Raw genomic sequence first — 14,058 nt, 5'->3', positions numbered from 1 at the left:
AGGCTGAAGCAAGAGAATCACTTAAGCCCAAGAGTTAGAGGTTGCTGTGAGCTGTGATGCCATGTTAAGCCCAAGAGTTAGAGGTTGCTGTGAGCTGTGATGCCACGGGTGACAAAATGAGACTCTGTCTCAAAAAAAAAAAAAGAAGCATCTGGAATAATTTTTCTGATTTCCTAATTGGGGGGGGGGGAAGGATACTAAAGGATACCATCAGTGCAATGTAGGAAAACATGCTGTTTTCTTAATAGGTTTTGCTCTTTGTCTCATAGGATATGAACGAAGTCTCCAACTTTGTTGATGGTTCAGTCTCAGGATGTTCTACAAGCAACTTGAATTATCCTCCATTCACTCCCAGTAAGTCTTGATGGTCAGGCCAATTTAAATGACAACACATATGTGATATTTTGAATTCATAAGGATAAGTCTGAATAAACTGGCAAAAGGGTTTGTACATGAGTGTGGACAGCAACAGGAAAATGTGGATAATATAGAAAAAAATTAGGGAAGAAAATTGAAACACCCTATGCTTTCCTAAGGAGGCATAAATTCAAAAGGGGCAATCTGATCCTTTTACCTACAGTCCTAGCTACTTCTAGGGGAAGATTCAGAGAGGATATGTTATAGAAACTCCAGGCTAGTGGTTAGTTTATGTCACTCTCAGGCATGACCATTTATAGGATAGCCACAATAAATCAATAGTACCTTTCTCCCACTGTAGGAGAAAGGTAGTAGTACCTTTCTTAGACCATGGTTTAACTAAGAGAGACCAGATAACCAGTCTTGGTCTTAATGTGAGGGTGGAATCTGGTGATGTCCACAGTGTGAAGAACAAGCATGAACCACAGAATAAAAAGAAGCCAGAACTCATGGCTGAGAGGTCAAAGTCAAAGGTGGTGAACATAGTGATCCTGATATTTGAACTTAGGACAAGACTATCTTTCAGGGTGTGACCTTGGAATCACACGACTGGGTGTGGTTTGAAGAAAGTTAGAGGCTCAAGGAAAATTGTATCTTGATTGAGAAAGAAACAAAGCTGCTAAGATGATAATATCTTATGAAGGCTTTACTTTTATGAAACCAATTTATAATCACTCACATTTTCATATGAAAGATAAATCACAACTATAGCCCAGGATGTAGGATGAAAGAGGAGGAGGATGGGAGGGGAGGGGGGAGGTTTGATGGAAGGAGGATAAATGGTGGGACCACACCTATGGAACATATTGTTAGGGTACCTGTCAAATCTACTAAGTATAGAATATAAGTGTCTTAACATAATAATTAAGTAAATAAGGTAAAACCTTATATTAACTAATTTGATGTAAGCATTCAAAATTGTATATAAAATCAGCACATTGTACCCCATAAATTCATTAATGTATACATGATCTATGTGTATACAACTTAATAAAAAAAAAGAAAATAGGAAATTGGGGGCAAGTATGTTAGAATCAATTTTTGAGGTGCTTGGATGGGAAATTAAACAGTTCACACTTCATTCTTTTTTTCTTTTCTTTTTTTTTTTGTAGTTTTTGGCCGGGGCTGGGTTTGAACCTGCCACCTCTGGCATATGGGGCCAGTGCCCTACTCCTTTGAGCCACAGGTGCCACCCCGCACTTCATTCTTTTTTTAAATTTCAGAATATTTTGGGGGTCCAGACATGATGGTTACATAAGTTTCTCTTGTACAGTTTGAGACAAAATTGTTAAGTGTGCCCTACCTAGATAAGTGTGCATAGTACCTATTAGGTATGCACTTACCCATCCCCTGCTCCCCCCACCTGCTTGATGTCTGATGACGATTATTTCCATATGTGTGCATAACTGTTGATGGATTAGTTCCAATTTAAAAGTGAGTTCTTGTGGTGTTTGTTTTTAGAAGCACAATTCACAATTCTAAAGATGTGGAAACAACCTGAGTGCCCTTCAATACATGAGTAGATTAACAAGATGTGGTACCATGGCAGCCATACTTCATTCTTTTGGTGATAGAAGCTACTTATGTTTTAGTAATAAGTCGAGTGGTTTGATAATATTAATCTGGCATTAATATGAATTAAAAGATAGATTAGAAGTGATGCATCATTAAAAAGATACTGTAAAAGTTGAGATCCAAAAATAATTTACATGTGAATCAGAGTGATGCAACGAAAGCAGAGAAGGACAGAAGAATGAAAGATGGATTGGAAATCTTTCTTTATAATATATGGTTTCTAAGGAGTCAGAAAATTTACACTTTCATCCAGCAATTTATTCTTAGACCACTTAGATTGAAGAATTCAGATTGAACCTCAAATAACCTCAAATATGGATCCTCTTGCTTCCAAATACCTGCATCTGGTCACATGCAAGCCCAGGTGGGGGGATGTATGTGGGTCAACACAATTTATTTATACATCAGAGAAACTATCCCAAATGTATGGTGAGGAAGCAGCCTGACCATTTACAGGATATCCACAATAAATGCCTGCCCAGGAAAGCGATCATTTCAGGTTATGTGTCAAGGGGCGAGATATGTATGTCTTAGGTTCTCAGTGATTGGTTTCTCTGTTTCAGGAGTCCTGGATGGCTACTTGTTCATCAAGACCCTCTGCATGGACGCAGTGCAGCACTGGGGCAAACAGTATGACGTTCACAATCTGTATGGCTACTCCATGGCGATAGCCACAGCAGAGTAAGACCACTGTTGCTATGATCTGCTAGATGCTGGGTGACTTGTATATATTATTTAAAAAAAAACTCTACAAAATAAATATTGTTGTCATTAACGAATGAATAAAAAAAATTACCTGGCAGACAGAAAGAAAGGAATCCAATAAATATTTGTGGATTGTATAAAAAGAGAATGTAAATAAATGAGTGAAAGATTGAAAGAAAAAAGTTAAGAAACTTGCCTGAGGTCAAGCAGCTAATGAACTGCAAAAGCAAAATTTAAGCCCTTTTTTACATAATTCCAAAGCCCATGCATTTGTCCTTCCAACAACTGTCTAGACTGCGATCTGGAGGGTGGAGTAACTTGTAAATGTCCGTATGCTTGGAGTTTTAGATATTGGCTCAGCATCCCTCTCCTGTGCTCTGTTCACCTTTGTGTGTGAACTCAAATTCTAGAGAGTGGAAGAAGTATTGAGAATTTACTGTATTGTAATTACTGTCATGGTGACAACAGAAAAAAAAACCACATTCATTCATTAGGAAATTATAATTTATGTAATTTTAGTCATTTTGAAAATTGTTGAAAAGTTCTATAACAGTTTAAATATATATATATATATATACATATAGACTTCTAATTTAAAAATAAAGATGATCCTTATGTTTAATTATAAAAGTACACACATGCACATCTAATTTTAAAATATCTAATTATTACAGTATTATTACCAAAGTATTTCTCAGAAAGAGTTTAAGTTTCGAAAGGTTGTTCATCATTCCATTTCTTGTGTATATCTGAAGTCTCATGATATAAAAGACCAATCCATATATATCTGTATAAAGTTAAATTTCACCTTTGTTCTATGAAATTTGTATACCTCTAATTGTTAACCTTTTCCAGGTTGCTTTTAAAATTCTTGAAAATTATGGATTTAATGCATAAAACACCTAAAACCAAACCAAAACAAAACATAATGAGGCAGGATGTGCCCGACAGCAACTACCCCCCCCCCCCCCCCCTGTGAGAACTAGAAGAATGGGGTATTTGATTTTAATACACATCTCCTCAGTATTGTTATTGCATCCCCGGGCTGAGACAAGCTGAAATTCACACATTGACTCCCTCAATCTCTCTCCCCTTCTAGAGCTGTCAAGACTGTGTTCCCTAATAAGAGAAGCTTTATTGTAACCCGCTCGACTTTTGCGGGGTCTGGCAAGTTTGCAGCTCATTGGTTAGGAGACAACGCAGCCACCTGGAACGACCTTCGATGGTCCATCCCTGGCATGCTTGAATTCAACCTTTTTGGTATCCCAATGGTGAGTCCCTCCCAAACTCTCTTACGAAACTCAATCCCCAAGAAGCCTCATTCTAGAGAATTCTCATCCCATCCAGCTCCCCTTTCCTGCCTGGTATGGACCAGGGATTTAATGTTGTGAGGGTATGTGCTCCATCAACATTGTGATGGCTCTAATGTACCTTTCATGTACTGCCTTATAAACATGGAAACCGCAACCTTGATATTTTCTGGACTATTTCTTCCTATTAAATTATAAAATACATGTAGAAAAGTGTATATACCCTTAAGTATACAGCTGAGGAATTTCACAAACAGTACATATCTATTCATCCGGCACCTAGCTGAATAAGCATAGCATTACCAGCACCCTAGGCTTTGGCAGTTTTTAGTTCAATTCAACTTATTTATTATTGAGCTCCTACTGTGTTCAAAGTTCTGAGTAGAGTATGCGTGGTGAGGGTGAAGAAAAGCATCAATATAGTAACAAAATGCCTTTTACTTTCCTTGAGCCTACAGCTTAGTAAGAGGAGACACAGACATACACACATATAGAATTATGATAAAAGAGGGTAAAAAGACCAATAGGGACACATGAATTAAATGTTATGGGAGATCTTGAGGAAGAGAGTTATCTAACAAGATTATGAAGGAAAAAGAAAGTCAGGGCAGGGAGTCAAGAGAGACCTCATGGAAAAGATGACACTTGATTTGGACCTTGAAATGTGAGTATATTTCATCAGGCTAATGAGAGCAGAAGCTTGTTTTGAGCTTGAGAAAAAAGCATTAACCAAAACAGTGTGAAGGGGCACATTAAATGTGACCCCGAGGATTGGCATGGAGGACTACACTGGAAAAATGATGCTAAAAGTGGGAAGCAGGATTTGAAGAGGTGTTTGAATAGGTAAGTGATGGGATCAGAGTTAAGCTTGAGAAAAATAATCTTACAGTGATGTGGTCAAAATAGTAATATCAGCTGTATGACTAGTTACTATGTATCCACTGACTAGAACCCTGTATGGCTAATAGTACTCACTAAAAGAATTAGGAAACTGAGGCACAGAAGGGTTAGTAACTTACTCAAAATCATCCAGGGGTAAAGAGTGGACAGGGTATGCCCCAATTCTGACCGCATTTTTAGCCTTCTCAGTAGGAGATTTTTAGCTGAGTTCCCCTGGGAAGTCCCGGGGATAAAGCAAAAGAGCATGGCGGAAATGACATATGCCCACTGTCCCTGTGTCCTTCCAGGTGGGTCCTGACATATGCGGCTATGCCTTGGATGCCCCTGAGGAGCTCTGTAGACGGTGGATGCAGTTGGGTGCATTTTATCCATTTTCCAGGAATCACAATGGCCAAGGCTACAAGGTAAGACTCCCAGGAAATACAGTCAAAATAAATTTGGTGTGTGTTAGGACTGGGTCTGCCTGAATCCTCACCAAGAAATGTGCTGAGCCAACTGTTTGCCTGGTACGGCACTTGTGCTGATCTGGTGCAATGAACCAGGACCTCAGTTGCATGTGTCAATCAAAATGCCCTAGTGCCTCAGCCTGTAATCGAGGAACTGGCAAGTTGTGAAGGCCTTTTATTAAACTTCTCCATACTTTGTCTATCTGCTCATTTTTAAATGAGAAGCAGAGGAGGAAATACTTCAAGATTATATAATGGCACCTCCCAAGAGAGTGATCCTAAAGGGTGAATGAGGCAGAGTGAGTCCAAAGGCCAAGAATGGCCCCTTACTTGAAATGGTTTCCCCTTACCTACCTGTTCTGCTCAGAGGCAAAGTTTGCAACTTAGGCCCTTGGTCACTCTGAATGGACAGCCTGTGATGTGTGGAGTCTGGAATTCTACAGGTGTTTTTGCCATATTGCAGCCAAATCACAATTGCAAACTCCCATTTCTTCCCAGGATCAGGATCCTGCTGCCTTTGGAGAGGGCTCTCTGCTGCTGAATTCCTCCAGGCACTACCTTAACATCCGCTATACTCTATTGCCCTATCTCTACACCCTTTTCTTCCATGCTCACAGCCGTGGGGACACAGTGGCCAGGCCCCTTTTGCATGAGTAAGTTCACCAAACCCAAAGGAATTTCATTAATGCATCAAGGGTTACATTGATTACATGATGAAAAATCAGAGTGAAAATTGGTGCAATTTGATCAGTTATTCATATATAAAAATATATGTGTAAATATATGTATTTAACTGGAATACCCAGTTGATATTTGTAAGGCCATTATTGCCTACATATTCTAGGGGTATTTTTAAGTATTACAGCCTGTTCCCTTTGAGGGAGAGAACTAGACAAAAACTCTAGTTTTAGTCTTTTGGGGTCTTTTCTTTCTTCTTCCACCAACTAATTCTCTATCTTAGACAAATCATTTAAACTCTTTCATCCTTAGTTTGTTTAGTCTCAGTTTTACGAATTTGATAGCCTGATAGTGATCATCTCTTCTGTAATGCACTGTGATTCCAAGACAGAGTTCCAACTCTAGGAATAAAAATGTGATTTGCACACAAATAAGACTATTATAAAGGATTTCTATAATTCCAGGATTCTCATTGCTACCCAATGAAAATCTCCAATTTGGTTCTAAAACAGGGCAGTTGAGAGCTTTTCCTCAGCAAAGTGCACATAATTCCCTTATGTGTGTGACGCATGAGACTCAGGCACATTCCGCATGGTAATATTCACTCTTTATGGGAAATGTTTGCCACCTCCTGGTATTTCCTGTTGAAGAGCAGATATCCCAAATGAGAAAAAGAGTAAAAGTTTAAATTATCTGCTATTTGCTTATGATTAGATCCAGTTTCTTTTTGATAGTCAGCCAAAGTTCTGAAGCATAGTGCTAATTTTCCTATTCTTTTTAAAAGGGGAAATGGCACGTAGATTTATAGCCTAGGACCTGCCAAGCACAGACTTGGGACAGAATGGGAACTCTGTTCACGCTGAGGGGAGACTAGGAGGGTACATGGGCCAGGGAAAGTGGACCGTCTAGGGGTCAGGTGGAGGTTGGATAAACGTCACAGAGTACTTTGGGCATTTGCCCAGGCAGGCAGCCTGCATGCTGTCCACAGATTGGGGTAGAGATGGCAGGAAATGTTGACTCTAATCTCTGTTAACCATCTCCCTGGCCTCCAGGTTCTATGGGGACAGCAACACTTGGGATGTGGACCGACAGTTTTTATGGGGTCCAGGCCTCCTCATCACTCCAGTTCTGGATCAGGCAAGTGTTCCCACAGAGACATGCTGGTGACGGGGGGTTGAGGTGGGGGTTTCCACTTCTGGGTCTGATGCCCTCTAAGCTTCTCTATCTGCCTATTCAGACATCTATGACTGAGTCAGTCTTGAGGAGAGTGTGCTGGGTTTGGGGGAGTTGGATATCATCCTTCTTCCTCTCTAGAACTATTTTCTTTTGAGTTTCACTTTGTCACCCTTGGTAGAATGCTGTGATGTCACAGCTCACAGTAACCTCAAACTCTTGGGCTTAAGCAATTCTCTTGCCTCAGCCTCCCAAGTAGTTGGGACTACAGGCGCCCACAACAATATCTGGCCATTTTTTTTTTTTTTGGTTGTAGTTGTCATTGTTGTTTGGCAGGCCCAGGCTGGATTCAAACCTGCCATCCCTGGTGTATGTGGCTGGTGCCCTAGCCACTGAGCTACAGGCATTGAACCTCTAGAAGTATTTTTCTTGACTAAGTTCATAAGTAGGATAGATTGAGGAGTGCTCCTCTGTGTTGTCAGACTCTTGTGGCAGGTTGTCACTTGCCCCAGAGAGGCAGAATGAAGTGTGACCTAGCACTCACTGTAAAATCAGACCCATCAGTGATCACTGTCCCTACCACTTTGTGCCTGTGTGATCCAGGCCAAGTTATTGTGCTGCTTTCTCATCTATAAAGGTGAGATGGTGATAATACCTATCATTTGGGACTGTTGATAAGATTAAAGGAGGTAATCACATAAGCTGGAATATTTGCCATGCCACATAGTTTATTATTATTATTTCTAATATGGTCCTAGCTGGGATTTTTCTCTGTGTTGCCAAGTTATGGATTCTATTATTTGTATTAGAAGAAAGGCAGAAGGAAGCGATTAACGGACACCAGACAAGGGAAAGGCCATTTCTGCACTCTCTGAGAAGTTCCCTGGAGAACGCTAAGAACTCTATCTCATCCCTCTTAGGAGCAAATATTTTGTTGTAATTTCAGGGTGCACAGAAAGTGATGGCATATATGCCCGATGCTGTCTGGTACGACTATGAGACTGTAAGTAGCTTTGACTTTTCTTGAACTCCCCAAGGCCACAGCTGCAGCTTGGTAGACAAACTACCTCCCTGGAGAGAGAGAATGTGCCATCCAGGCACGGAGCTGTGTTTCTGTAATTCCATATAAGAGCTCGGTTAAAGTGAACCTAAGTTGCTTAACATCATGAAATCTGAAAAAGAAAAAAAAAACCACTTTCTCTTTACTTCACTCGGCAATGAGATAAAGACTTCGATTTCTCAAGGGCAAATATTGGAGGAACTGATGAACAATGCAAGTTTGGTCAGGAATCACAGTACTCATTTAGAACTATTGGTTCATATAAGATCTATCGAATAGCCTCAGCATGGTGTAAACATTCTCACAAGCCCCAGAACATGTTCCCAATTTCTTTCCTTTCTTTATTTCATTGCCTGGCTAGACAGGACAAAGGGAGTGAGCTGTAGATCACAGCACAGAGGTGAGGGGTGGCAGTCAGTGTGCTGTCATGCCTGTGTGTCTGATGTACCTGCCTGCATTAGGGAGAGAGAGTGAAATGGAGGAAGCAAAAAGTGGAGATGGAACTTCCTGGAGACAAGATCGGACTTCACCTTCGAGGAGGCTACATCTTCCCCACACAGCAGCCCAATACGACCACTGAGGCCAGGTACATCATGGCAGAGAATGTCCTGGAAGGGGGAGGATGACAAAGCTGGTTGTTTCTGTTCTCATCTGATGACCAGGCAGAGGGTCCTGGAGCACCACGTGGGGCTTGAGGAGAAAGGGGACTGGAGGGAGGACGTCATGGGGGGAGGGTGCCATCAGAATCTGACCTTGGGTTTCCTGTGGCATCTTCTCAATTTCTCTGTGTCCATTCTAAATTGCAAAGGAGATAAGTAGAAGGTTTTCTTTTTTCTCTCAAAACACACTAATAATAAATAACAAATAAGTTACCATTAGATAGATGCATCTTATTGTATGTTACTGCTTTCTGAGCAAAAAATGATCCTTAGGCAGAGAAAAATGTAGCTTCCTTATAGCCGTTGACACTTCTGAGGACACCATCTCTAAAATGATCTAGGGGAACCAATTGTTAGCAAGGATTTCTTTCTCCTCTAATAGTCTGTATTTGGAATAATACTTGCAGCAGCCACTTTTAACTAGTGCAGTGATTCTGGTGCTTAAATTCTTACCTCCTACATAGATGTTTATTGCTAATATTTGGGGGTATTTCTAGCTCCTCTGACGTCAATACTAGAGCAAGGTGCACCTGTGATTTTGCCTTTGTCCCTGAAGAAAAGTTGAGCCATTAACTTTTCCCAATTGAAATTTGATGGAGATGTTCCTAGTTCATTTGGCAAAGTTCTTGGAGACTCTCTTACATAAATCTTGTTTCCTGCAGTCGAAAGAATCCTCTTGGTCTAATCATTGCTCTAGATGAGAACAAAGAAGCAAAAGGAGAACTTTTCTGGGATGATGGGGAAACAAAGGGTGAGCGCTGTTATGATCATGTTGCCGTTTCCACTCCTGCATCTTTGGCTTGTGACCCTTCACTCCTGCTGGTCATTCAGCTGTGGGAGAAACATCACCAGGCACAGTAGCAAACGTCACATGATTGCTTTATTTCTGATTGCACCTTTCAGGGGTAGATGATGCACACCTGGGAGGAAAACACATTTCTACCTATTATAATTCTCCCATTGGCCAGCAATGCATGTGTACATATAACAGGCTCTCATTTTATTGTCAGTGTACCAAACTTGGAAGAGACAGTTTCAAGATTATTCCTGTAATTCAGTGTATTCAAGATATCTCCTTTCTAAAATATTTATGATCAAATTTTGATGATATGAAAAGATACCCATTTTAGTGAGGCAGTGAGAATACATTTTCTTCTTTCTAGCCATGTATTTTAGGTCATTGTTCTGGCTCCAACATACCAACAGTTCTTGTGGCTCAAGCCTTGGAATTACATGCTTCATTTGAAGCATATGCCTTGGAAACACATGGAAGGGAATGTTTTCAAGATTATAATAGGAATAAAAAGGAAAAATAATGGCTTGGTCTTAGAGACTCTGTGTGTAAAACAAGAGACAGTTTTTATTAACTATTTAGTGGGAAAAATTTAATTGACAAATAAAGATTGAATATATTCAAGGTGTAGAATGTGATGCTTTGGTATAAATGTACATTGTGTAAGGCTTACCACAATCAAATTAATGAACACATCTCTCACCACCAATATTGCACATCAGATCTTGTTCATCTTATAACTGAAAGTTTGTACTCTTTAACCATACTTTTTCCATTTTCTGCTGCCCCCAGCCCAGAGCTGTTGTACTCTTTGCTTCTATGAGTACAACTTTATTAGATTCTGCATACAGGTGGGTTCATGCGGTATTTGTCTTTCTGCCTTGGGTCTATTTCACTTAGTATAATATCTTCCAGGTCCACCCATGTTGTTGAAAATGGCCAGATTTCCTTTGTTTATGGATGAATAATATTGCATTCAGTTGTGATAGACACTTAGGTTGTTTATTTAGGTTGTTTTCATGCCTGACTATTGTGGAAAATGAATTAAAACCTAAACATAAGAGTTGAAATCATAAAATTCCTAGAAGGAAAAATGGGAGAAAAATCTCATTGACATTGGCCTTGGCAATGATTTTTTGGGTATGACACCAATTGCACAGGCAACCAAAGCAAAAATAAAAAGTGAGACTCTATCGAACTGAAAAGCCTCTCCTAGGAAAATAAAAACAAAGCAAATATGCAACCTATGGAATGGGAGAAAGTGTTTTCAAACTACAAAGCTGAGAAGGGATTAATATAAAAAATGTAGAAGGAATGCATGAAAGTCAACGGAGAAATTAAAAACAAATAACCTCAGGGCAAAGGGCCAGTAAAGGTGCTTTTTCAAAGAAGACATATAAATGGCCAATGGGTCTATGAAAATGTGCTTGACATCACTAATCATCAGAAAAATTCAAGTCAAAACTGCAATGAAATATCACCTCACATCTGTTAGAATAGCTATTAAAAAAAGGATAACACAAAATACTGGCAAAGGTGTGGAGAAAATGAACCCATGTACCCTGTTGGTGGGGATGAAAATTGGAACAGTCATTATGGAAAATAGTATAGAGGTTCCTCAAACAATTAAAAATAGACCTACTGTACAATCCGTGAAATCCCACTTCTGCATAGAGAGCCAAAGGAAATGAAATCAGTATCTTGAAGAGATATACTCACTCCCGTGTTCACTGCAGCTTTATTCACAAGAGCCAAGAAAGGTAAACAACCCATGTGTCATATCCATTGACTGATGAATGAATAAAGAATTTGTGGTACAGATACACAACGAAATATGATATTATTCAGCCTTAAGAAAAACGAAATCCTGCCATTTGTGACAAGATGTAGCTTTAAGGAGGCGCAGGGTGAGATCCGTTTTGAGGTGAACAGGACAGAGTCTGATTTGTGTTTCTTTCACTTCCAGATACTGTGGCCAATAAAGTTTATCTTTTATATGAGTTTTCTGTCACCCAGGTGAGAAGCGTGTTTTTATGAATTTTGGGTCTGGGCTTTTGTCTGACCATTAACACATACGTGATAATGATATTTGTAACTTTATTTGCATTCATGGTTATAAATAGGCACTCACAGTTCCATTGATAACTTAATTTTCAGTAACTGAATCATCTATTTTGTCAACAGGTGGCAATAAAATAGATAAATCAAAGCATCTAGTCTTTATAGACTGGATGGGATGGCTCATGCCTGTAATCTCAGCACTTGGAGAGGCTTAAGGCAGGGAGGATCACTTGAGGCTGGGAGTTCACAACCAGCCTGAACCAGCTTGAACAACCAGCTTGAACAACATAGCAAGACTCTATTTTTACAAAAAGTAAATAAAAAAGCAATTAACCTGGTGTAGTGGCACATGCCTGTAGTCCCGGCTACTTGGTAGGCTAAAAGCATAAGGATCCCTTGAGCCCAGGAGTTCAAGGTTACATGAGCTATGATGAAACCACTGCTTTTTATCCTAGACAATGGAGCAGGATCCTGCCTCAAAAAAAAAAAAAAAAAATAATAATAAAATAAAAAGTAAACACAGCTAATGTTTTTAATGTGTTTTTAAAAAATGTTTGTGTGAAAATGTATTCCTAATTTTTTTTTCTGCTTAGAATATGTTAAGATAAGTTTGTACACTTTGATTGCATGCTAGTGGAGAAAGCTAATAGGCATTCAGGGCAGTGGGGAGTGTCCAGTCTAGGATGGAGTCTTTGAGTGACTTTCAAATCTGTGTATTACATAGCCTTCACGGCATTTTCTTAGTTATTGTGTTAAGACATTTATATTCTACACCTAGTAAATTTCACATGTATCCTTGTAAGATGCACTGTAGGTGGCTATGTTGACCAGTTTAATGAAAGCATTTCAGATTGTGTGTAAAACTAACTCATTGTACCCCATGATTGTATTAATGTACACAGCTATGATTTAATAAAAAAATAATCTGTGTATTATAGACATGCCTTTGTGCTTAATTGGGCTTAATTATTTTACAGAACCGCTTGGATATGAGGATTTCACAATCAACCTATAAGGACCCCAATACTTTAGCATTTACAGAGATTAAAATCCTTGGGATACAGGAACCTCGCAACATTACGGTGAAACACAATGGTGTCCCAAGTCAAGCTTCTCCCACAGTCACATACGACTCCAACTTTCAGGTAAAAATCCATTTTTTTGAGGTGGCTTACCAAGAATTCTTCATAACATCATGGCGTTTCATTCTGTCAAGGTTATGTGGGTTCCTGAAGGACTAGGGTACACTATAAGGCCATGGCAAGGATGTCAGAGAGGTGGGAAAGAGAAAACAATAGGGTGGTCAGAGCTAGAATGAATTGGGAGCTGCTGAGGAATGGGAGTAAGGTTAACGGTATTTCCACCTTATTCCCTCCTCTGTCACTCAGGTTCTGCTCTCTCTGACTAATCTCACTTTAAAAAACTTTGTTACTATTACAGGATGGGGCCCTATTACAATGATGGGTCATGGCACAAGAAGAGCAAAGTTAGGAAAGTGTGGAATAGGATTAGCAGTAAAGGGAGTCTCATGGCTGCTGGCTATTGCTAGAAGGGTAAAGGTGGGAGGTCATAGTCCCATTAATTAGAATTTTCAAATGCTTTTTTTTATTACTCTGCCAAGATGTAGAGACTCTAACATATACATTTTAAAAAATTATTTTAAAAATAATGTGATAATCCTCACTAATGGCTACTTATTTAGCTAGATGATAATACAAAATAATTCTTCCTCAGTTATAATGATATTTGATGCTCCTGAACAGCTTGTAATGAGTTCCTCCAATACCTTAGCATTATGAGCAATCTCTTCCCCCAAATAATCCTTACTGTAGGTTCTCCAAATAACCCAGTATGGGGAGCCACTGGCCCAGCATGGTTTGTGAGGGACCTTCCAAATTTTGAGAAACAAATTAATTTAGTCTTTCACTATAATTCCGTATGGATGACCTTGGACATGATAACACATACAGAGGTTGCACACATTATAATATTAGAGATTGGAGGCTAGGCACGGTGGCTCACACCTGAAATCCTACCACACTGGGAGGCCAAGGCCAGGTGAACTGCTTGAGTTCAGGAGTTTGAGAACTGCTTGAGCAAGAGCAAGACCCCATCTCTACTAAAAATAGAAAAATTAACCAGGTGTCAGTGGTGGGCACCTGTACTCTCAGCTACTTGGGAGGTTGAGGGAGGAGGATCACTTGAGCCCAGTAATTTGAGATTGCTGTGAGCTAGGCTGATAACATGGCACTTCAGCTTAGGCAACAGAGTGAGAGTCTCT

At 39.7% G+C, this 14,058-nt stretch overlaps 1 protein-coding gene across 1 annotated transcript in view; it reads left to right on the top strand.

Annotated features, from left to right (window-relative positions):
* The window catches only part of MGAM (maltase-glucoamylase), a 63,608-nt gene that overhangs the window by 23,560 nt on the left and 25,990 nt on the right, over positions 1-14,058 (top strand). The window contains exons 13-23 of the mRNA XM_003791558.1: positions 270-354; positions 2,556-2,673; positions 3,797-3,968; positions 5,195-5,311; positions 5,852-6,006; positions 7,084-7,168; positions 8,151-8,207; positions 8,726-8,850; positions 9,586-9,674; positions 11,683-11,732; positions 12,755-12,922. Coding sequence (XP_003791606.1) covers positions 270-354; positions 2,556-2,673; positions 3,797-3,968; positions 5,195-5,311; positions 5,852-6,006; positions 7,084-7,168; positions 8,151-8,207; positions 8,726-8,850; positions 9,586-9,674; positions 11,683-11,732; positions 12,755-12,922 — 1,221 coding nt within the window. The remainder of the gene's footprint in view (positions 1-269; positions 355-2,555; positions 2,674-3,796; positions 3,969-5,194; positions 5,312-5,851; positions 6,007-7,083; positions 7,169-8,150; positions 8,208-8,725; positions 8,851-9,585; positions 9,675-11,682; positions 11,733-12,754; positions 12,923-14,058) is intronic.

This window comes from Otolemur garnettii, unplaced genomic scaffold (genome assembly GCF_000181295.1).
Source record: "Otolemur garnettii isolate 467f Iridium unplaced genomic scaffold, OtoGar3 scaffold00049, whole genome shotgun sequence".
Taxonomy (NCBI): Eukaryota; Metazoa; Chordata; class Mammalia; order Primates; family Galagidae; genus Otolemur; species Otolemur garnettii.
The sequence above is the reverse complement of the archived record's forward strand: the minus strand, read 5'-3'. Positions and strand labels throughout refer to the sequence as shown.